The sequence below is a fragment of the Mirounga angustirostris genome, unplaced genomic scaffold, assembly GCF_029215605.1.
Source record: "Mirounga angustirostris isolate CCGP_5_RB_7025 unplaced genomic scaffold, mMirAng1.0.hap1 SCAF_15, whole genome shotgun sequence".
In the NCBI taxonomy this organism is placed as follows: domain Eukaryota; kingdom Metazoa; phylum Chordata; class Mammalia; order Carnivora; family Phocidae; genus Mirounga; species Mirounga angustirostris.
Genome location: NW_026991723.1, coordinates 435,155 through 460,877, shown reverse-complemented (window position 1 = coordinate 460,877; position 25,723 = coordinate 435,155). Strand labels below are relative to the sequence as shown.

At 40.0% G+C, this 25,723-nt stretch overlaps 1 protein-coding gene across 4 annotated transcripts in view; it reads right to left on the bottom strand.

The window, feature by feature from the left end:
- Positions 1-25,723, bottom strand: part of CENPP (centromere protein P) — a 238,457-nt gene that overhangs the window by 168,829 nt on the left and 43,905 nt on the right. For all 4 annotated transcript variants that reach the window (XM_045882079.3, XM_064579256.1, XM_064579254.1 and 1 more), the window contains exon 5: positions 3,011-3,107. In XM_045882079.3, the coding sequence (XP_045738035.1) occupies positions 3,011-3,107 (97 nt within the window). The remainder of the gene's footprint in view (positions 1-3,010; positions 3,108-25,723) is intronic.

Below are 25,723 nucleotides of genomic sequence, written 5' to 3'. Positions count from 1 at the left end.
GTCAGCTCCACCCAAAGCAATACACAGACTCAACAGAGTCCCTATCCAAGGCCCAATCACACTTTTTGAAGATATAGAAAAAGCCATTCTAAAATTCATATGGAATCTCAAGGGACTTCAAATAGGCAAAATAAATTAGAAAAGAAGACTAAAATTGGAGAACTCACACTTCTCATTTCAAAAGTGAATTACAAAGCTACAGTAATCAAAAGTGTGGTACTGGCATAGATAGGAACATACGTAACAATGGAAGAGAACAGGGAACCTAGAAACAAACCTTTGCATAGATGGTCAAATGATTTTCAGCAAAGGTGCCAAGACCTAGGACAATCAATACCCACGTGCAAAAGAATGCAGATGGACCCTTTGTTTACAATGTATACAAAAGTTAAGGTGGATCAGACACCTAAACTTAACTATAAAACTCTTAGTGGAAAAAAAGAGGAAAATCTTTATGACACTGAATTTGACAATGATTTCTTGGATATGACATCAAAAAGCACAGACAACAACAACAAAAACCAGATAAACTGGATGTTGTCAAAGTTAAAAACTTTTGGGCATCAAAGGACACTATCAAACAAATGAAAAGACAAGCCAAAGAATGGGGGAAAATATTTGCCAATTATATATTTGATAAAAGATTAATATCTAGAATATATTTTTAAAAACTCCTATAACTCAACAACAAGAAAAACCCAATTCAAAAATGGGCAAAGGATTTAAATAGACATCTCTGCAAAGAAGATAATATGAATGGCCAAAATGCACAAGAAAAGTTGCTCAACATCACTAATCATTTGGTAAATGCAAATCAAAACCACAATGAAAATACTACTTCACACCCATTAGGTTGGCTATGATCCAAAAAAACAAAACAAAGAAAAGATCCCAAACATTGGCAAGTATGTGGAGAAACTGGGAGCTTTGTGCATTGCTGTTGCGAATGTAAAATGGTGTAGCCACTGTGGAAGAGAATATGGGGTGCTTCACAAAACTGGACAGAATTACCATATGATCCAATGATTCCATTTACAGGTATATATGTACTGGAACTGAAAGCACGAACTTGAACAGGTATTTGTACACCAATGTTCATAGAAGCATTGTTCACAACAGTCAAAAGATAGAAACAAAGCAAGTATCCATCAACAGATGAATGGATAAACAAAATGAGGGCTATCTATTCAATGAAATATTATGCAGCCTTAAAAAGGAAGGAAATTCTTCACTGCGCTACACCTTGAGGATATTATGCTAAGTGAAATAAATCAAACAAAAAAGTATTAGATTTTATGAATCTGCTTTAATGAGATACCTAGAAATTCATAGAAACAGGAAATAAAATGGTGATTCCCAAGAGCTGGGGGAGGAAGGAATGACAAGTTAGTATTTCACGGGAACAGCTGCAGTCTGAGATGTAAAAAATTTCTTGAGATAACTATCGGTGATGGCTGCATAAAAGCATGACTGTGTCTTTCCATTCTAGTGACCTGATCACCAACAAAGATCAGCTCACAGAAGTACTCGATCCTCTACAGGATAAACACACCAGTTACACTTCTATGCCGCCTTGAAGGCACCGAGAGGCCAATCAACTTTGGAAACGGGCCTATTCAAACGTATCGGTAAACCGTCACGTTAGGTGGTCCTCACCACAACAGTCAGCAATACTCCCAACCACGAATGTGTTTTACCACTTGTGAAGCAAAGCTTCTCACTGTTCTGGTGCAAGAGTAAATAAACAACGGTAAGAGAGGGGCGCCTGGGCAGCTCAGTCTTTAAGCGTCTGCCTTCGGCTCGGGTCATGATCCCAGGGTCCTGGTTTCGAGCCCCATGTCGGGCTCTCTGCTCCGCAGGAAGCCTGCTTCTCCCTCTCCCACTCCCCCTGCTTGTGTTCCCTCTCTCGCTATGTCTCTCTCTATCAAATAAATAAATAAAATCTTTTAAAAAAATAAAAGTATTGGGGCGCCTGGGTGGCTCAGCCGTTAAGCGTCTGCCTTCGGCTCAGATCATGATCCCAGGGTCCTGGTTTCGAGCCCCACGTCGGGCTCTCTGCTCCGCAGGAAGCCTGCTTCTCCCTCTCCCACTCCCCCTGCTTGTGATCCTGCTCTCACTGTGTCTCTCTCTGTCAAATAAATAAATAAAATCTTTCAAAAAAAAAACAACAGTAAGAGAACTCCTCCAGGGACCACAGTACAGATACGGGAATGTTTCATCCTAAGGAAAATTCTTTGTCTGACAGATTTAATAATTCAACCAAACAGAAGATAAACAATAACAGTAGTAGTGATAACAGTAATAATAATAACAACAAAAATTCCAAATAAACAAGAGTCATAAAAACAACAGTCATGACCTGGGGTTAGCCTTTTGAGATATTATATTGACTCAGAACTGGATTTCGTGTGGACCACTACTGTCAATATTGCTGCCATCCAACTAAGAAGAACGTGGGGGATGGTAATGCAGCCCAACGTAATTCTAGTTATGCCAGAAAACAGAATAAAAAGAAGTCCCTGAATGTACCCGTATCAGACTTAAGAGGCATTACTATACCAGAATCAGGCTTCAATACTTAAACCTGAAATATATGACAATTAAGAAGCTCAAAATACAGAGTATGACTACGAAGTAAAAATTACAGTGCTAGGTGATAAGCCCACTATGATTACACTCATTTTAGCATTTGTATTTTACTTTAAGTACCCCGGACAGATTAATTTTTCAAAATGTGTATAAACTAAGTAAGAATTTAACTATACCTCTTTCAAGATATCCCATAATACAAATGACTCACTGGTTTGTACAAAAGCATTCCTCCTCATTTATTCCAAGTAACTGCAAATTCCAGAAGCCAATAAAAATATTTTCTGTTGTTTGAAAACTTTAAGGGAAGAATGTTATGTTAAATCCCCAAATTAATACCAGCTTCACTTGTCAGATATGTTTAAATTTAAACCAGCTTAACTTTTTGAATACGTTTAAATTAAAAAACTTTAGACCCTACCTTGAAGTGTTCAAATGTGCGCTTTCGATATTCACACCACTCCACAAAAAAGTGTAGGCTTCGGAAAAACATCAACAGATCTCTTCTTTCTTCTGCTCTGTATTAATAGAATATTCTATGATTCATAAATGTCATAAATAAGAGCCCCAACCTGGCATTTTTAATCTTATTATTTTTTATATACCTTAAAGCTAAAAAAAAGTACTTGATATATTTCTATATTTTGAACTCTGAGTATGTGCCCCTGTGTGATTACTAATGCTAATTTCTCAGCCTGAAATGCCCTTTGCCCCATATTAAAATGTTTAAATACTACTCACCTTTCAAGATATCACTCAAATACCAAACTGTCCTTGCATTTGTATTTGATGACCATGGTATGTAATAAAGACTATTTCTGGTCTTTATCCCCAGTTTCTGGCACAGAGCTTCAAAAACCCCTGGAATTCCTGAGTGACCAGTGTGCATCTCTAATGCTAATGAGGTGACACACGGTGGCCACTAGATAGCCTCAGGATGGAGCCTGGTCACCACAAAGACTAACCACATGCATAACCGGTTGGATCTTTGGGCCACCAGACCTCCAGGGAGGACAGGGGAGCTGGAGAAATTTCATCATATGGCCATTCAACCCATCAACTACACCGTGGTAATGAAACCCCAGTAAAAGCTCTGGACAATAAAGCTCAGTGGAGCTTCCTGGATGGTGAACACGCTGATGTGCCAGGAGGTGGATATGCTCAGATCCCACAGGGAGAGGGCACACAACCTCTAGGTTTTTCCTCCTCAAAGCCACTCACCCTGCCTCAGATCTTGACTTATGCATTGCCTTCATCTGCCTGTTCCTGGGTACAGCTTTTATAATAAAACAGTAATCTTTACTATAACACTCTCAGTGAGTTTTCTCAGTCCTTCTAACAAATTATCAAATCTGAGTGGGTTGTGGGGAGTGCAGATGGCCCCTGATACTTGTGGATGGCATCTGAAGTGGGCAGTCTTGTTCAGGACTTTGCCCCCTTAACCTGTAGGTCTGCACTAAATCTGAGCAGTGTCAGGAGTGAATTGAATTACAGGACATTCCAGTTGGTGTCAGAGATTATTCTCTGAACAGTGACCTCACCACCACACCACACGACCTATTCCAAAATGGCTAGAAATAATTTCATTCCTATTGCCTATGAGCTCCCATGGAATTTATCTTAATGCTCTTAATACTATACCTATTGTTATACTGACACCTTGTAGGCAAGATGAGTGTATTCACTTAACCGTGCTTGCAGTAAATGACTGTGGGAGTCGAGTTCCCATACTACTCAAGATAGAGTAAGCACACTCCACCCGAACATTCCAATTACAAGTTAGAACCACGGACATAACACACAAAGCAAATATTGGAAGACTCTGAAATGTGGACAAAAGAAGGCAGGAATGGGTAAGAAACTTCAGGAATTGGGGCACCTGGGTGGCTCAGTTGTTAAGCGTCTGCCTTCGGCTCAGGTCATGATCCCACGGTCCTGGGATCGAGCCCCGCATCGGGCTCCCTGCTCTGCAGAGAGCCTGCTTCTCCCTCTCCCACTCCCCCTGCTTGTGTTCCCTCTCTCGCTGTATCTCTCTGTGTCAAATAAATAAATAAAATCTAAAAAAAAAAAAAAGAAAAGAAACTTCAGGAATTAAGGGAGGATTGGGTGATGAGTTCCTCGGGGTTTATTTTTGTCTCCTCTATATTCCAATCTGAATGCTACAGCAGACTGCAACTCAGAACTGCCAAAGGTTGGAGTAAAAAAGAAAACAGAAAAAAAGGTCCCAAGGAAAGATTATTCCTTCTAACCAGCAGGGGCTGTATAAAAAGAAAGAGGAAGTAAACTGCTCTCGGTGATGAATTTTTCGACTTGACACCAAAAGCTAAGACAACAAAACCAAAAATAAGGGATCACATCAAACTAAAAAGCTTCTGCACAACAAAGGAAACCATCCACAAAATGAAAAGGCAGCCTACTGAATGGGAAAAAATATTTGCAAATCATTTATCTGGTAAGGCATAGATAACAAAAATATATAAAGAACTCATAAAACTCAAAGTGCTCCTCACAATCCCAGTGCAGCTCTTTCTGCCCGTGGGTCCTGTCCCCGTGCTTTAAATCACCTTTTCGCACCAAAAAAAAACAAAAAACAAAACAAAACTCGTAAAACTCGGGGCGCCTGGGTGGCTCAGTCGTTATGTGTCTGCCTTCGGCTCAGGTCATGATCCCAGGGTCCTGGGATGGAGCCCCGTGTCTGACTCCCTGCTCGGCGGGAAGCCTGCTTCTCCCACTCCCGCTCCTGCTCCCCCTGCTTGTGTTCCCTCTCTTGCTGTGTCTCTGTCAAAAAATTAAAATCTTAAAAAAAAAAAAAAAAAAAAGAACTCCTAAAATTCAATAGCAAAAAACTATGATCAGATTAAAAAATGGGCAGAGGACCTGAACAGACATTTTTCCAGAGAAAACACATGAATGGCCAGCAGACACATGGAAAGAGACATTTGGAGAAATGGAAATCAAAACCACAACGAGAGATCACCTTGCACCCGTCAGAATGGCTAGTATCAGAAAGACAAGAAACAACAAGTGTTGGCGAGGATGTGGAGAAAAGGAAATAAATAAATAAAATCCAAAAAAAAAAATGCACTGCTGGTGGGAATTCAAACTGGTGCAATTTATAGGAATATAAATTGGTGTACTGTGGAAGAGTATGGAGGTTCCTCAAAAAATTAAAACTAGAACTACCACGTGACCCAGCAATTCTACTTCTGGATATCTATCCAAAAGAAATGAAAACCCTAACTCAAAAAGATATCTGCACTTCCATGTTCACTGCAGCATTATTTACAATAGCCAAGATATGGAAACAACATAACTGCCCATCAATGAATAAAGAAATTCTGGTGTATAGGGCACCTGGGTGGCTCAGATGGTTAAGCATCTGCCTTCGGCTCAGGTCAAGATCCCGAAGTCTTGGGATCGAGTCCCGCATCGAGTTCCCTGCTTGGCGGGGAGCCTGCTTCTCCCTCTGCCTCTGCCTCTCTCTCTCCCCCTGTCTCTCATGAATAAATAAATAAAATCTTAAAAAAAAAAAAAAAAGAAAAGAAATTCGGGTGTATAAACACAATGGAATATTATTCAGCCATAAATAAGAAGGCAATCCTGTCATTTGCAACAGCATGATGGGACCTTAAGGACATTCTGCTAAGTGAAATAAATCACACAGAAAAAGACAAATACCATATGACTTCACTTATATGTGAGATCTGAAAGAAACAAACTCACAGATTCAGAGAATAGATTGGTGGTTGTCAGAGGGAGGGGTGGGGAGTGACAAAATGAGTGAAGGTGGTCAAAAGGTACAAACTTCCAGTTATAAAATGAGTATTGGGGATGTAATATACAGCATGGTGACTACAGTTAATATTACCATATTATATATTTGGAAGTTGCTAAGAGTATAAACGTTAAAAGTTCTCTTCAGAAAAAAAATATTGTAAATACACGTGGTGATAGATGTTAATCAGACTTCTTGTAATGATCATTTCACAATATATACATATATTGAATCATTACACTGTACACCTAAAATGAAGATAGTGTTTTATGTCAACTAAATCTGTTTTAAAAAATTCAAGGTTCAAAATCATGCAATTTAATCCACTGAACATAATGTTTGTAGGTTTCCTCTGTGATTTATTACTTAACGGCAAACGTTTTCAAACATTAGGGAATAAAACTTTTGCAGTGGTTGAAAATGGAGGCATGCAGAACAGAACCCTAACCCGAGAGGAACTGTGCCCTCTTCCTCCCAACCAGGCAACTGGCACTGCTGATAGTAGGCAAAGCCAGCACAGAAGCAGGACCCTCAGCTCCTGAGGGAATGCTGCTGCTGGGAGATGATGGGAGGAGCTTTGTCAGCTAGCCCCACCGACATGGAGCAAAACCAAGAAACAAGAGGAGGCGCCATTCCCACTCCCCACCAGAATGGCTCCTGCAAACACAGGAAGATGCTTTGTCAACTTTCTCCACCCTACACCATGTGATCCCAAGCACAGAGTCGGGAGAATCAGGGAGAAGGAACCTAGAGAAAGGGATTGTTTACATTTATGTATGAAGTCCTGAGATCACTACCTAGTGGCCCTCACACAAAACTGACCAGAAACAATAAAGCAAAAGTATCAAGACCCGAATTATGGTGTAGAATACTGCTCAGAATTCAGAGTGGCCTCAGGGCAGTGTAAGAGAGGGGCAAACCAAAATATAGTCCATAAACTCTAATAGCCCTTAAACTATAGCCCATAAAAGTGGGCCAGGATGTGCTTTTGAATAAAAGCATGTTGACAATGCAAAAACGGCCAAGTAGGGACTATGGGGACAGTCCTTCCTCAGAAACACCAAAAACTACCACATGCCTGTCAGAATCACACTTATAGGAAATTGGGAAGACAGTAAAATGTTTACAGCAACCCAGCAAACACATAAGCAGGAGAAGGGCCCTGAGCAGAGAAGGGACCTACTGTAGTGTTTCAGCTTTGCTACCATGTCCACCACCTGAGCATGGTGGGTCTTTAAGATCACATCCTGTTTCTCAGTGGAACATCATCCTGACCACAGCAGACTGGGTCTTGTTCCCAAAGAACTGTGTTTCTTTTGTGTTCCCAACTGAGTTCCGTTTGTTTTGATCTGTCCATAGGGTCCCTGAGGACTAATGGAAGGGGCCTATTTTCACATAACTCATAACTTTCCTGAACACATGACCATGCAGAGGACATTTCTCAAAGATACTGAGAGTCAAATGAATGAGCCAGTGCCAAATGGCACAAAATAACAATTAAGAGAAACAACAGACATGCTTAAAGCCAAGTGAAGAAAAGGTGCAGAGTAAGAATCTTTAGAACATAAGGAGTTTGAAAAGAGTCCACATAAGAAAGGGGAAAACCAGGTGAATGTACAGGGCAGTAAGTACGCTCAGAGAAGACTGAGAAGACCACACACTTTCACCTCTGGCTGATCTTTAGGCTAAAGGCAAGTAGGGCATGGAGGCAAAGGCAATGTGGAAAGGCCTTGCTAAGTGCGAAAGGAATGTCCCAGCACACAGCCAAAATGCAGAGATGAGAGATAAAATATTTTTGCTTTTGATTTTTCCTTTTGTGCATAATATTCAAAATGTCCGTATTCAATAACAACCACAAAAAATTAAGCAAAGAAAAAATATAAAATGACCCAGTTACAAGAAGGAAAAAAGTTAACAGAAACTCCTCAAGGAAACACAGACAATGGAACTACTACAGAGACTTAAAATCAATATGTCTTAATTATGTTCAAAAAACTCAAGGAAACCAAGAGAATAATATGTATGACAAGGAATATTAATAAAGACACATTAGAAAAAGGAAACAGAAATCTTAGAACCAAAAATTACAAAAATTTAGTGAAATGAAAAATTCGCTAAAGTGTTCAACAGATTTGAGCAGGCAGAATAATCAGCAAAAATGAACATATAGGCTGAGTGAAATTATCCGCTCTAAAAAACAGGAAGATACATCTAAAACTAATGATGCAATGTATGGGGATTAACATAAGAATAAAAAAAAAAAACAAACAGGAAGAAAAAGAATGAAGAAAAATACATGGAGCCTAAACTGTAGGATATCATCAAGTGTATCAACATCCACATAGCTGGAGTCACAGGAGAGCTGCAGGAGAAAGAAGCTGAAAGTGTAGCTCAAGAAATAACGGTCCAGGGGTGCCGGGATGGCTCAGTCGTTAAGTGCCTGCTTTTGGCTCGGGTCATGATCCCAGGGTCCTGGGATCGAGGCCTACGTTGGGCTCCCTGCTCGGCAGGAGTCCTGTTTCTCCCTCTCCCACTTGGCTCCTGCTTGTGTTCCCTCTCTCGCTGTCTCTCTCTCTGTCAAATAAACAAATAAAATCTTTAAAAAAAAAAAAGAAAGAAAGAAAGAACGGTCCAATCCTCTACAAATTGGATGAAAACTTTAGAGACATCTGAGAAGCTCACAAACTATAAGAAGGATACACTCAAAGAGATCCACATAGAGGCACATTATACTCAAACTGTCGAACACCAAAGAGAATCCACAGAATGACAAGAAAGAAGAAGCAACTCATCAGATAAGGGATCACGACTTAAATTAATCACTGATTTATCATCAATAACCATGGAGGCCAGAAGGCATTGGGATGACATTTAAAGTGCTAAAAGAAAAAGAGTTAACCAAAAATTCTATGTCTGGCAAAACTATCCTTTAAGAATGAGGGATAAATCAAGACATTCTGATATTAAAAAGCTGAGTGAGTTCGTGATTAATGTACCTGACCTACAAGAAATGCTAAGGGAATCCTTCAGGCTACATTGAGAGAATACTGTACAGTAACTCAAAGTCTTACAGAGAAATAAAGAGCACTGGTTACACAGGCAAATAACAAAGACAATATTATTTTACTTTTGATTTATAACCCCTCTTTTTTCCCCATATGATTTAAAAACAAATGCATAGAGCAATAATGTGAAATCTTTGTTAATGAGTATGCTACGTGTAAAAATGTAACCTATGATAATAACAATATAAAAGAGGAGGAAAAGAGATATAAGGGAACAGAGTTTTTGCATACCTTTGAAAATATGTTGATATTATTTCACACTAGGTTGTTATAAGTTTGAGATGTTAATTGTAATCCTCAAGGGAGCCATGAAGACAATAACTAAAAACTACACAGATAAGAAAGGAAAAGGGAATCAAAATGGGGCACTATGAAAATCAATTCAACATAAAAGAAGTTAGTAATGGAGGAATAAAAATGACATGGGAAACAGACAACAAACAGCAAAATGGCAGAAGCACATACTTCCTCATCAGTAATTACTTTTAAATGTAAATGAATTAAACTCTCCAACTAAAAGTCCGATTGGCAGAATGAATTTAAAAAAATTTGATCCATTTGCATGCTGTCCATAAAAAACTTTCTTTAGAGACATTATACATACACAAAGAGGTTAACAAATAAAAGTCTTGAAAAAGATACTCCATGCCAATAATAACCAAAAGAGAGCTGGGGTGGCTATATCATCATCAGACGAAACAGAATTTAAATCAAAAATTGTTACAAGAGACAAAGGATTACATTATATACTGATACAGGGGTCAACACACCAAGAAGATACAACATAGCTTATAAACATATATGTACCTAACAAGGATCCCAAAATATATGAAGCATCATTTAACAGAATTAAAGGGAGAAATAAACAGTTCAATAACATCTGGACATTTCAATGCCCCACTTCTAATAACAGATACAACTAGACAGAAAATCAATAAGAAAATAGAGGATCTGAACAACAGTATAAACCATTAGACTCAACAGACAGAAAAAAACATGCCACCCAACAACAGCGTAATACATATTGTTGTTCTCAAGTGTGAGAACATGAAACATTCTCCAGGACAGACCGTATGTTTGGTCACAAAACAATTCTAGATATATTTTTAGAAGACAAAATTATATAAAATATCTTTTCCAACCACAATGGCATAAAATTAGGAGTTGATAAGAAAAAATGAAAAATTCACCAATATGTGGAAATTAGATATACTCTTAAACAATCAATAGGTCAAAGAATAACAAAGGAAATTAGAAAATAATTTGACACAAATGAAATGAAAACACAATCTCATTATCAAAACTCATATAGAGCAAAAGCAGTGCAAAGAGAAAAATATATAATTGTGAGCACCAACATTAAAAAAAGAAGAAAAATCGCATCAATAACCTTACTTTACACTTTAGGGAACTAGAAAAGAACAAACTGAACACAAAGCTGGCAGAAGGAAAGAAATAATACAGATTAAAATAGATATAATGCAATAGAGAACAGAAAAACAAAACCAAAATTTGGTTTTTTGGAAAAATTAACAAAACTGACAACCTTTTTAGCTAAGTGGACTAAGAAAAAAGACAATTCAAATTACCAAAATCAGAAATGAATGTGGGGGATAGTATTAATGACCTTCCAGAAATAAAAAGGATTATAGGAGAATGCTATAAACAATGTATGGCAACAAATTCGATAATCTGGATGAAATGTGCAAATTCTTAACAGTACACAAACTACCAAAACTGACTCAAGAAGAAATAGAAAATCTGAATATACTTGTAACAAGTAAAGAGACTGAATCAATAACTGAAGTTTCCCAGCAAAGAAATGTCCAGGACCAGATGGTTTCACTGGTGAACTCTATCAAACACTTAGGGAAGAAGTAACATCAATCATTTTCAGGCTCCAAAAGAAAAGTAAAGAAAGAAAACAACAACAACAACAGCAACAACAAAACGAGGCCAGCACTATCGTGATACAAAAGCCAGACAAAGACATCACAAGGGAAGAAAATTATGAACTGACACCCTTAAGAATACAGACAAATGTAATCACTTACATATCTATACAAGTGATGAACGATGTGAAAATAAAACAACTCAATTTATAATACCAACGAAAAGAATAAAACACATAGGAATAAATCTACCCAAAGAAGTCCAAACTTGTACACTGAAAACTACAAAATATTACTGAAAGATATTAAAGTAAGCCTAGAGTCTGCTTGAAATTGTCCCTCTCCCTGTGCCCCTCCCCCCACTTGTGCATACACACGCACGCTCTCAATAAATAAATAAATAAATCTTTTTTAAAAATAAAGTCAGTCTAAATTCATGGGAAAACATCTATGTTCATGGTCACGACACTTAACACTGTTAGATGGAAACAGACTTCAAAGTTGTCTAGATTCAATGCAATCCCTATCAAAATCCCAAAGGCCTTTTTTTGTACAAATAGAAAAGCCAAGCTTAATATTCATATGGAATTGAAAGAGACACTAAATACTCAAAACAATCTCGAAAAAGGAAAAAAAAAACAACTGGAGGACTCATACTCCCCTATTTCAAAATACACTACAAATCAACAGTAATCAAGACAGTATGGAACGAGTAAAAGCATAAATATGTGGATAACTGGAATAAAATTAAGTCCAGAAATAAAATCATAGATCTATGTTCAGTTTGTTTGACAAGGGTGCCAAGACCATTCGATGGGGTAAGAACAGGCCCTTCAACAACATGCAGGGACGACTGGATACCCAACTGCAAAAGAATGAAGCGGCACGCTACTTTTACACCAAATGCAAAAATTAACTCAAAATGGATCAAAGGACTAAATACAGAAGTAAACTATAAAACTCTCAAAAGAATGCATAGAAGGAAATATCGGACCTTGAATTTAGCTATGGTTTCTTAAACATGATAATAAAATGATGAATATCAAAATAAAAAATATTGTAAACTTTATAAAATGTAAACCTTTTGTGCATCAAAAGATATTTACCAACGTAGTAAAAAGAAACTACACAGCATTCAGAAAAGATATATCTCCTAAGTGTCTGGTTCCCAGAATATATAAACAACTCTTTTTTTAAGATTTTTTATTTATTTATTTTTATGAGAGAGTGAGAGAGTGAGAGCACGAGCAATGGGAGGCGCAGAGGGAGAGGGAGTACCAGGCTGAGCAGGGAGCCCGATGTGGGACTCGATCCCAGGACCCTAGGATCATGACCTGAGCTGAAGGCAGACACTTAACCAACTGTGACACCCAGGCACCCTATGTAAACAACTGTTAAAATCCAACGTAAAAATCATAAAAATGCTACAACAAGCTATCATGAACATTGCTGAAAGAAATGTAAAAATAGAAAGTATCAAAAAAGAAATAACAGACTAAAAAAAGGGATAATTTAGAACTGAAAATACAGTAATTTACTTTGTATTTTAATTCTTTTTTAAAGATTTTATTTATTTGAGAGAGAGAGAGAGAACACAAGGGGGGGTGGGAGGGGCAAAGGGTGAGAGAGAAGCAAACTCCCCAATGAGCAAGGAGCCTGACGCGGGGCTCCATCCCAGGACCCTGAGATCATAACCTGAGCTGAAGGCAGACGTTTAACCGACTGAGCCACCCAGGTGCCCCCAAAATACAATGATTTATACAAATCTCACCAAACGATTTCCATAGCAGAACGGAGGTAGTAGGGGAAAGAATCTGTGAACTGAAAGATAAATCAACAGAAATCCAATATCAAGGGCGCCTGGGTGGCTCAGTTGGTTAAGCGACTACCTTCGGCTCAGGTCATGATCCTGGAGTCCCAGGATCGAGTCCCGCATCGGGCTCCCTGCTCGGCAGGGAGTCTGCTTCTCCCTCTGACCCTCCTCCCTCTCATGTGCTCTCTTTCTCATTCTCTCTCTCTCAAATAAATAAATAAAATCTTAAAAAAAAAAAAGAAAAGAAAAGAAATCCAATATCAAGAGAGAATACAGACTTGGGGGGAAAAGGAAGAGTTCTTCAGGAAGTTGTGAAATAATAAAAGGTTTAACCTTCATGTCACCGGTCTCAGAAGGAGCAGGGAAAAGGGTCTAGGGCTTAAGAAAATATTGAAAGAAATGAATGAATAATTCCTGAATGTGACCAAAAAAAAAAAAAAAACCCACTATGCCTACAGATTCATACAGATGTCTAAAGCCAGACAAATGACAATCAAATTTCTGAAAATTAAAAATAAAGCAAAGCAAAGAAGAAAAAATAAAGATTATATTTCTCACCAAAAACCATAGATGCCAGTAGCAAGTGGCACTACATTTTTCACATGCTGAAAGGACAGGACTGCCCAACTAAAATTCCATATCCAGAGAAAATCTTCTTCCAGAGTGAAAGTAAAATAAAGATTCTCACATAAAGAAAATTAAGATAATTTGCTGCCAGAGGCCTCATTCGCATAATTTCCTTTAGCTCCTTGAACATATTTAAAGTTGCTGATTTAAAGTCTTTGGCAAGGGGCGCCTGGGTGGCTCAGTCGTTGAGCGTCTGCCTTCAGCTCAGGTCATGATCTCAGGGTCCTGGGATCGAGCCCCACATTGGGCTCCCTGCTCAGCGGGAAGCCTGCTTCTCCCTCTCCCACTCCCCCTGCTTGTGTTCCCTCTCTCGCTGTCTCCCTCTGTCAAATGAATAAATAAAATCTTTAAAAAATAATAATAATAATAAAAAAGAAATAAAGTCTTTGGCAAGTCCAAGGGTATCTGGGTGGCTCAGTGGGTTGAGCATCTGACTCTTTGATTTCGACTTAGGTCATGATCTCAGGGTCGTGAGAATGAGCCCAGTGTCCAGCTCTGTGCGTGTTGGGCTCTGCGCTCGGTGGGGAGTCTGCTTGGGATTCTCTTTCTCTCCCTCTACCCCGCCCCTCTGTCAAATAAATAAATCTTAAAAAAATTCTCTTTCTCCCTCTGCCCCTTCCAACCCCCAACTCCCACTCATGCTCCCTCTCTCTTAAAAAAAATAAAATAAAAAATAAATAATAAAATCTTTGGCAAATCCAACATCTGAACTTCCTCGGGGACAGTTTCTATTCATTAGTTATTTTTTACCTCTGTGTATGGGTCTTGTAATTTTTGTTGAAAACTGAACATTTTAAACAATATAGTGTGATAATTCTTGAAATCAGATTCCCCCTCTCTCCAAGACTTGTTGTGCTTTTTGTTCTTTCTGTCTGTTCAGTGACTTTCCTGGACGAATCTGTACAGTCTATACTTTGCTGTGTGGCTACTCAAATCTCTGCTAAGTTAGCTAACGTGTGACAAAGATTTACTTAAACACCTAGAACCTGCGTGTCCGGGGCTCTCTGTGTGCTGGGGCACACCTTTGGCGCTCAGCGAGGAGAACGACAATACTCCCTTGGCCTTCACGGGCCACTTCGGCAGAACCTCACAATCAGCCAGGAGTGAGAACAGTTGTCAGAGGCATCTCAGATCTCTCCTGAGCATGAAGATGACCCAAAACATGGACCTTCTAGATTCTCAGGAATATATCAGAGCTTTTGAAGTCCTTAGTGTGATCCCATTCTCCAGCTTTTCCTTTTAAGGTTTTTATTTAACCTATTAATTCCCCCAACTGTTATGCACCACCTCAGGCAGCCATCAAGTTTAGAAACTGCATCAAAGTATCTTCAACAAATGCTCCCAGAGAAAAGGCTTTCACACTGGATGAGCTCTACGTCAGGTCCGGTCTGGTAAATGCCGCCTCGCAAGTGAGCTCCTTCAGGGAACTGAGACTGGGAAGGAGTCTCCGAAGAAATCTGAACTACGCTGCTCCCTCTGATGGCTGCCAGGCTTGCTGGCTGCCCTCTAACGACAGGCTACCACAGAGCTGGTGAGGGAGAATTGGAAACAGGCATTGAAGAAACTACTTACCACTGTTCTGCTGTTTTTCCTAAATAAATGCTCCCTAGACTGTTGCAAGACTTCAGTTTATTTCTAAAGTTCTGAAAAATCTGATTCTGACATCTTTGGCCAGTTTTCTTGTTGCTTTTATGGAAGACAGAATCTTCAAATGTACTTACTCTGCTAGTTTCACTGACATCTATGCCTTGGATTTTAAAAAGGACTCAAAGACGGCTCTGTATTGACCATGTGGTTTCTGTATTCTGATGCTTTAATAAACATCTGGGGCCTTATTGACCCTGGAGGAACTATCCCACTCAAGGTTACAAGTCTGCTTGTGAGCATACTTTTCTTCTCTTTTTCAAGTAGGCTCCACGCCCATTGTCAGGCATGGAGCCCAACGCAAGGCTTGAACTCACTACCCTGAGATCAAGACCTGAGCCAAAACCAAAAGTCAGCTGCTCAACCAAATGAGCCACTCTGGTGCCTTGAGCATGCTTTCAAACATGATCCAACCAGTCCAGAGCCCATACCCCAACACCTCTTTTATTAAATAAGCTCCCAAAATTCTGGCTGCCATCCACCTGCCCTCACTACCCCAGGATCAGGTACCAGACAACCAGGGACAACCCCTGTGCCCCAGAGCACCCTGAAATTATTCAAACTAGTCAAGCCTAAGCCTACTCCCCTTGCCTTGCCTCACCTGTTCCTTCCCTCAAAAACCACTATAATAATCTCCTTCTCCCTCTGCCTCCAGACCCATGCCAGTCAGTGCTTCTCCCTGTGGCCCCCAGTGACATGGCATGCTTCTCCTGTTGGGATCTGGAACAAACTATCTTTTCTTTTCTTTTTTTTTTTTTTTTTTAAAGATTTTATTTATTTATTTGACAGAGAGAGAGAGAACGCGCACAAGCAGGGGGAGTGGGAGAAGGAGAAGCAGACTCTCCGCTGAGCAGGGAGCCCGACCCGGGGCTCGATCCCAGGACCCCGGGTCATGACCTGAGCCGAAGGCAAATGCTTCACCAACTGAGCCATCCAGGCGTCCCACAAACGATCTTTTCAATGGCAACTATCTCCTGATCAGCCGGCCTTACCATACTCAAATAATAATAAAACCTATTAAAATAGGCTTCATGCACTTATTCTTAACTTTTCTGTATTAGCCATGTAGGACATAGGAGAATAGATGTATGTATCAAATGTAAGCTGTTGGTTCCTGTACACAGCAAAAGGACTACCTCAGAATATATTAACAGCAGTGATGAGGTCTATTTTCTCCATTCGTGGTCCCATAGCAAGTGATGAACTCACTGGGACTGCTTCTCAGAGAGACCTCACCCAACTGGTCTTCATGGCAGCTAGAGTTATACTATAGTGCTTTTTCTTTTCTTTTTTTTTTTTTTTAAAGATTTTATTTATTTATTTGACAGGGAGATAGAGAGCACAGATAGTCAGAGTGGCAGGCAGAGGGAGAAGCAGGCTCTCCGCTGAGCAGGGAGCCTGATGTGGGGCTCGATCCCAGGGTCCTGGGATCATGACCTGAGCTGAAGGCAGATGCTTAACTGACTGAGCCACCCAGGCGCCCCTTTAGTGCTTTTTCTATGACGGTGACCAACATGGGGCAGTTCATGATCAATGAACAAAAGGCACTCTGAAGCCACTCTGAAGCTCGTCTTAGTGAGCTTATTAGAACTTAGAATGACAACTCCATGAGGGCTCCTGTGTAAGTCAGCCCTGGGAGTAACAACTGTGATTCCTGAGAAATGTGCGTGTGTGTACTGTTCACTCAGGGTACCTACAACGGTTAATCTGAGCAGTTTCTTCTCAAATCCTTTCCAGTTATGGCTTTTTATGGTTTTCTGTTTTTCTTTTTTTCCCCAAAGGGAGGGCTTTTCCAAAAAACAAAACAAAAAACCCAGCATCTGACACACAGAATTCATTCTTGAGGAATTTTTGTAACTAGATCAGTTGAGTATATTGTAAATAGTGGTGGGCACGTATACTTAGCGAAGGAGTTTAGGAATCTGTGCTACAAGTAATACCAGACAATAAGCGACCTGTCAGATGAAGTAATTCCATGTAGAGTGGGTGGCCGGGGGGACAGTGTTTTGTAGATCCAGTTTTGCTGAGAGGCATTTCCCCAAATACTGGCAATCACTCCGTGTTGTAAAGGAAACCTAAATCACGAATGTTCTTCTAATAGCTCTATCGTTCCAATTCCAGTAAATTCCACTATTTCTCAGAAATATTTTTATTCTTAACTTTGGGAATGGGGCAAAACCTTGTAAATAATTTCTTCCAGTTCATTTTGCAGATAAAAGAAGAGCTCCACAGAGATTAAATATCTTTCCTAATTCAGTGGCATTAATCATTAGTTTAAGGAAAGACCCAATGAAATATGTTATATGACTATATACTGTCCTTATTATATTTATAATTTACCCTAGAGATTAGATATACATCTGAGTGATTATAATACAAGGCAAAATGTGGTACATTTTTAGAATACCAAGGGTTGGTAACGACTGTGTCTAGGATGCAGTTAAGTGAGGCCAGCTCCCTGACCTACTCATGTGTCACCCGCTCCATGAGGCCTTCCCTGCCCATGCTATCTAAATTAGATACCTTCCCCTCACCTTGCACACCCCCATCTCCCATCCTACTTTATGTTTCCTATACGACTTCCTTCTCTAAAGGATTACCTACTTTGCATAATAGTTTTGTTTATCGTCTGTTTCCACTAGTAGAAAGTAAGTTCATGTGGGCAGAGATGTTGTGTTCTGTTCACTGCTACATATCAAGCAATACAGCAACTGTGCTACTTAGCAGATATGCCCTTCCATCCTCAGGGCCCTTCTGCCAGCATTTACCACCCTGTATTAATTCTGCTCATTCACTAGATTGTCAGCTTCAAGAAGCCAGAAACTATGTATCTTATTCAGTATTATATTCTTAGAGACTAATATGTTACAACATATATAATATGCATTTGATACACATGTATTTATTTATGTTTAAATTTACACACTGGAGCAGGAGAGGTATATTTTGAGCCTGGAAAATCTTTTTCTGCTAGAATAGGAGGAGGCCAAAAATACGATGAGAGAGGGCACCTGGGTGGCTCAGTGGGTTAAGCGTCTGCCTTCAGCTCAGGTCATGATCCCAGGGTCTGGGATTGAGCCCCTGCTCAGTGGGGAACCTGCTTCTCCCTCTCCCTCTGCTTGTGTGTGCACTCACATGCTCTCTCTCTCTCTCTCTGTCAAATAAATAAAATCTTTAAAAAACATTATGATGAGAAGGGCGCCTGGATGGCTCAGTTGGTTGGGCGACTGCCTTTGGCTCAGGTCATGATCCTGGAGTCCCGGGATCGAGTCCCGCATCGGGCTCCCTGCTCAGCGGGGAGTCTGCTTCTCCCTCTGACCCTCCTCCCTCTCATGCTCTCTGTCTCTCATTCTCTCTTTCTCAAATAAATAAATAAAATCTTAAAAAAAAAAAAAAAAAACATTATGATGAGGGAATATCATATGGATTCAGGAGCCAGCTTGAAGAAGTTCCCACTTGTCAAGATAATTTAAGCACCAAAATAAATAAAGAGTAAGGAATTATAAATATTAAAAAAGAATGAATGAAACCATACCATAATAAATAGATAAGCACACATAAACACACATATACAGGGGAGAAAGGAGATCTGTTTCTTAAGCACAAGGCCTAGTATTTACTGAGGTAAGTGCAGGAAGAGCTAGACTTGAAATATCATTTTGCAACCATCACAACAAACAGTGATCACACAAGAATCACCAGGGGATGATGCTAAATCTAGGCAGAAATTTTAATGAGGAATAGTATCTGCATGGTCATAAAATATTTCCCCACAGACTGCCTATTATTGCAAGAGAGGGCAAAAACCAAAAAACAAAACCACCGGCGATACAGTGGAAAGTCAGGCAACAAGCATGACTGAATCAAAATTCCTGCCACCTACAAGGGCAGAGAACTGAGAAGCACAAAATATCACCAGTATAGTATTTTGCTTGAGAATACATAACAGCAACTGATCATGACAAAAAGTCAAAGACAAAATAAGCAACATTCTATTGTGGGGTAGAAAAGATAGAAAGACTGTATTTTGTAAAGATGGCAAAGTAATAAAAGGCAAAGAAAGGCTCTGGAGTTGTTCCAAATTAAAGGAATCTATAAAGTCATGACAGTCAAATGCAATACTTGACACCAGACTGGATCATGTAACACAGGGGAAAAGAAAATGCAAAAAGGACATCATTAGATCAACTAACAAGTAGGAATACGGATGGCAAATCAGATAAAAGTATCATATCAATGTCAATTTATGGAGTCAATTACTGCTATATGAATGTATAAGGGAATACCACTATTCTCAGAAATGCACACCAAGTATTTAGGAGAACAGAGCCATGATACATGCAATGTGTTCTAAAAAGGTTCCATCAGGAGTAGCAACAGAAATGGTAAAAATCTGGATAAATATGACAAAACTAGGAGTCTTAAGTTCTTTAAATTATGTATGATGATCAAAAGTAAAAAAACTTAACACTAGTGATGGGGTTTTCAATGCATACACATGAACATAATTCCTATGAAAACCACAACATGGAGCGAACAGGGAAAGGGATGTATATGGCTACAAGACTTCCAGATTATACTAAATCTAACTAGACTGTTGAAAGTTAGGTTACATATGCTACAATCCCACGGCAGCCAATAAAACAGGCAAAAACCCAGATATGGCCAAAAAGTCAGAAGATAAAATTAAAATGGAATAGTAAAAAATATTTAAATAATCCAAAAGAGATCAGGAAATGGGAACTGAGGAACAAGCAAGCAAGCAAACAAAAAAACCATAGACACAGAAAATGAAGAAAATAAAAGAACAGGTGCGTTAACACACAGCTACATAAGCACCTACTTGACAGGCAACACTGGAGATTAAGTGTTCAACTTACTCTGGTATCTATTACTAATGCTTTTTACCGTCTGAGAGAAGAAACTACTTTCCAAAGAATATGGGCCTATAAAAAGCAGCAGTTGCTTCATTACGGCACACAGGCCAAAGTGACATATTTTAATCTCCATCAAATAAGGGAGCAAAAGTAAGCTCTTAATCATGTGATGAGGAAGGGAGCCAAGAAAAAAATCTTAAAAACGCAACCACCCAAGTTTAAACACACACACACACTACAGACACTAGACACTCAGAGAGGGGGGCAGAAAAGAAGAGAGTCTGACCTATCCCATTAATTAAACACAGGACTTTATTTAAAAAGTGGAGTGAGTCACAATCCCTTCACCCCCATTTGCATCCCCACAAAGGACACACTATTACACACACACAGTTTTCCATTATAGAAAGACATTGTGTATGTGTTGGCTCTTACAGTCCTAAGAGTGACTGTAATTTATCTTTTTTTCCCAAGCATAGTCCAAACTTCACTAAATGTTAAACAGATGTTATGGATTTCTTTCACAGAATGTTGGCAGTGACACATTTCAATTTGAACTAGAATAGTCAGAAAAGTAAAATAATTCCAAATGTCTTTTTCTTAAGGATAAAGCAAAACATAAACAGAAATGTAGAATAAAAATTCTAAAGTTTTATTAGGTCTAAAATCAGATGAATATCAGAAGTTAATTATTCACTAAAATATTATCAGTCACTCTCACATATTGTTGGTGGGAATGCAACTTGGTATGATCACTTTGGTAACATTGTGCTACTTTATTACAAATTTAAACATACTGTAATCATATGACCCAGCTATCCCACTTCTGGTTATTTACCCTAAAGAAAAAACTTACGTCACACAAAAACCTCTACTGAAGGTCCACTGCAGATCTATCCATAATCATTGAAAACTGGAAATAACCCAAATATCCTCCAATGGGTGAACGGATAAACATGCTAGTATCAGTATATGAAATACTACTCAGAAATGAAAAGATGGATAAATCTCAATTCATGTACTTTATGCTAAGTAAGGAAGCCAGTCTCTATGTAATTTCATTTATTTGACATTTGGTAAGAGGCAAAACCCTAACGATGATCACAGCAGGTTTTGCAGGGGGTGGGGAGTGGGTTGTGACTATAAAGGGAGAATATGCAGGATTTCTGTGCTGATGGAGATGTTCAATAACCTCACTGTGGTGGTAAGCACACAGAAACCATCCAATCTGAGTAACACAGAAGGAAAAGATTGGGGGGAAAAAAAAAAGAACAGAGCCTCAGAGACACGTGAGACAATGCCAAAAAGTTTTATATTCATGTAATCAGAGATCCAGGAGCAAAGAAGAAATATATATATTTATGTAATATGTAAAAAATTCCAATTACAATAAAGTATTAAAAAATATCAGGGGCCCCTGGGTGGCTCAGTGGATTAAGTGTCTTCTGCCTTCAGCTCAGGTCATGATCCCAGGGTCCTGGGACTAAGCCTTGTGTCGGGCTCCTTGCTCAGCAGGGAGCCTGCTTCTCTCCCTCTGCCCTCCCCCACCGCCCCTGCTCATGTGTGTGCTCTCTCTCTCCCTCAAAAAAAAATAAAAATAAAATCTTAAAAAAAATTTTCAAATAAGGATGCCTTGCTGGTTCATTCAATAGAGTATGCAGCTCTTGATGTCAGGGTCATGAGTTCGAGTCCCATGCTGGGGTAGAGTTTACTTAATAAAAAAAATTTAAAAATACTCAAATTATCCAGAAAAATGCATGAAAGGAAAAGAGAAGAACAAAACAACACAACAGAATTAACTACTAACTGGGTAGACCTCAAAAATATATCAATGATTCCATTAAATGTAAATGAATCACAGATCTAAACGTAAAAGGAAAAAGTATAAATTTTTTTTAAAATGTAAGAATTTTTATGACCTGAGGTTAGGCAAAAGTGACAGACATCATACCAAAAACATATCAAAGAAGAAATAAAGATTAACTGTCTTCTTAAAATCAGAAAAATTAGCTCTTTGAAAGATACTGTTAAGAAAATGAAAAGACAGGGGCACCCGGGTGGCTCAGCCATTAGGTGTCTGCCTTCGGCTCAGGTCATGATCCCAGGGTCCTGGGATCGAGCCCTGCATCAGGCTCCCTGCTCGGCGGGAAGCCTGCTTATCCCTCTCCCACTCCCCCTGCTTGTGTTCCCTTTCTCACTGTCTGTCAAAAAATAAAATCTTTCAAAAAAAAAAAAAAAAAGAAAAAGAAAATGAAAAGACAGGGGCCCCTGTGTGGCCCAGTGGGTTAAGTATCCAACTATGGATTTCAGCTCAGGTCGTGATCTCAGGGTCCTGGTCCATGTCGGGCTCCCCACTCAGTGGGGAGTCTGCTTCAGGATTCTCCTCTTCCTCTACCCCTCCCCCTGCTCACACTCTCTCTAAAATAAGTAAATAAATCTTAAAAAAAAAAATGAAAAAAAAATGAAAAGACAAGCTACAAAATGGGAGAAAATATTTGAAAATCACATATATGACAAAGGGCTTGTATGGAGAATATATAAAGAACTCTCAAAACAACAGTAAGAAAACAAACGACCCAATGAAGCCCTGAGTGAAGACTTGAATATGTACTTCACTGAGGAGGATAAACAGACGGCAACCAAGCACATGTAAAGATGCTCACGTGACCCACCATTAGGAGAATGAGATATACTGCACTCCCTGAATGCTTAACTCAGGCATGCAGCGCAGCCAGAACTCTCATATACTGCTGGCGAGAATGCAAAGTGGCACAACCCTTTGGAAAAACATCCCGGCCATTTCTTATAAACTAAAACATACACTTACATATAACCCAACAATCCAACTCCCAGGTATTCATCCAACAGAAGTCCATAAACATTCCCTAGCAGGTGACACAGTAGATAATCTCAGGCTTGCAGGCGACATGGTCTCTGTCACAATTACCTCACTCTGCCACTGACCATGACAACAACTATAGAACTTATAGAACTCTGAGAAATGACCAGTCCTGACAGTGAAATGAAATCCCATGAAACCCATCAATAGATGGCTGAATAGCAGAGGAGACACAATTTGAATAAATAATTGTCCTTTACTGGAATATATTTCTTAGGAGATAATCTAGAATAATTACATGAAAACCCAACTGTTAAAAAAATAAGAGTCTTAATTTTTTTTTTTTTTTAAGATTTTTATTTATTTGACAGAGAGAGACACAGTGAGAGAGGGAACACAAGCAGGGGGAGTGGGAGAGGGAGAAGCAGGAGAGGGAGAAGCAGGCTTCCCGCAGAGCAGGGAGCCCGACATGGGGCTCGATCCCAGGACCCTGGGATCATGACCTGAGCCGAAGGCAGACGCTTACGACTGAGCCACCCAGGCGCCCCAAGAGTCTTAATTTTTAAAAAGACAGGAAAAACAAATTTTTTTAAAGACAGGAAAATTTTAAAAGACACATAAAACTTTTACAAATGGGGGCACCTGGGTGGCTCAGTTGTTAAGCGTCTGCCTTCGGCTCAGGTCATGATCCCAGGGTCCTGGGATCGAGCCCCACATCGGGCTCCCTGCTCGGCGGGAAGCCTGCTTCTCCCTCTCCCACTCCCCCTGCTTGTGTTCCCTCTCTCGCTGTGTCTCTCTCGGTCAAATAAATAAAATATTAAAAAACAACAACAACAAACTTTTACAAATGACAAGTACTGTCAAGGAAATTGAAAATTCAATGGATGGGGGTTTATAAGCAGATTAGTCAAAACATAAAGAAATAATTACTGAACTAAAATACAGGGGCGCCTGGGTGGCTCAGTCGTTAAGCGTCTGCCTTCGGCTCAGGTCGTGATCCCAGGACCCTGGGATCGAGCCCCACATCGGGCTCCCTGCTCCGCGGGGAAGCCTGCTTCTCCCTCTCCTACTCCCCCTGCTTGTGTTCCCTCTCTCGCTATGTCTCTGTCAAATAAATAAATAAAATCTTTAAAAAAAAAAAAAGAACTAAAATACAGATCTGAAGAATAATCATGAATAAGCACAAAGATACAAAGAAACAGAAAGTATAAAGAAACGGTAAAACAGGGGGGCCTGGGTGGCTCAGTTGGTTAAGCATCTGCCTTCAACTCAGGTCGTGATCCCAGCGTCCTGGGATGGAGCCCCATGTCAGGCTCCACGCTCAGCAGGGAGTCTGCTTCTCTCTCTGCCTCTGCTCCTCCCCCCTGCTAGTTCTCTAGCTCTCTCTCCCTCCCTCTCTCTCTCAAATAAATGAATTTAAAAAAATCTTTAAAAGAAGAGAAAAAGGGTAAAACAGATGCAGAAGATGAATAGACAGTGTGTCCCAAATTCTGGAATGAGAATTAGGGGGGAAAAAAAAAGTCAGGAAAGAGTTCTGCTTCTACTTAGGATGTAAAAAGCCGCAGAGAAGACCATCTGCACCTAACATCAAGCAAATTTGAATAATCTATAAAATCATAACCTTTCTTGAGTCCATTAGAGACCCAAAGTTACAAGGCAACCAAGTAAATAAGATTTTCCTCCCTCGGGCGCCTGGGTGGCTCAGTTGGTTAAGCGACTGCCTTCGGCTCAGGTCATGATCCTGGAGTCCCGGGATCGAGTCCCGCATCGGGCTCCCTGCTCGGCAGGGAGCCTGCTTCTGCCTCTGACCCTCCCCCCTCTCATGTGCTCTCTCTCTCTCATTCTCTCTGCCTCAAATAAATAAATAAAATCTTAAAAAAAAAAAAAGATTTTCCTCCCTCAAAGGAAAGGCGTAACACAAACTGTTCACTCTTGGGTAGACTTAGGGGAGGAAAGCAGCCCCCATATAAGTAGGTAACAAGAAACCAGCTAAAATTTCAACATATTGTCAGGGACAAATGTGGATAGAGTGTGCTTTTGGAACAGACAGGAACCCCAGACACAAAGGGACACCACCAGAAAAACCAGGGTCCTTCAGTGGCACAGGCATGAGGAGGTGATCAGCCACCGCTGGGGAACAGAATGAAGCCAGAACTCGTCTCTGATGGGAACCAAAACCCCCGAGCCGCTGGAAAAAGAGGCAACAAGCAATGGAAGAAAAAAAATCCCTTGCTTCCACGGGAAGAGCAGAAGTTGACTTTGGTGGAGGGACAGAAACACTCCTGTTACCAAGACAAAGATCCACTGCTTCAGGAAGAGGGGCAGTGGCAAAAACCGCCTGTTCCAGGGGAGAGGCAAGAAACCCACCGGGCCCAGGATCCTACTCTATCTACTACCAAGCATTCACCTGCTACCCCTGAAGGGAAGAACAACGAATGCTCTCCTGCCCAAGACCAACCCCAGATCCAAGCTGGCTTTGGCTGTACTGGGGAGCCCAAGCCCTGAAGTGCTGGTACATAGGACTGCCCAATACTGAGGATGGACCATGAAAATACAGAACTTCCGTTATTCCCACAAGCAGGGCACCAAGTAACAAACATGC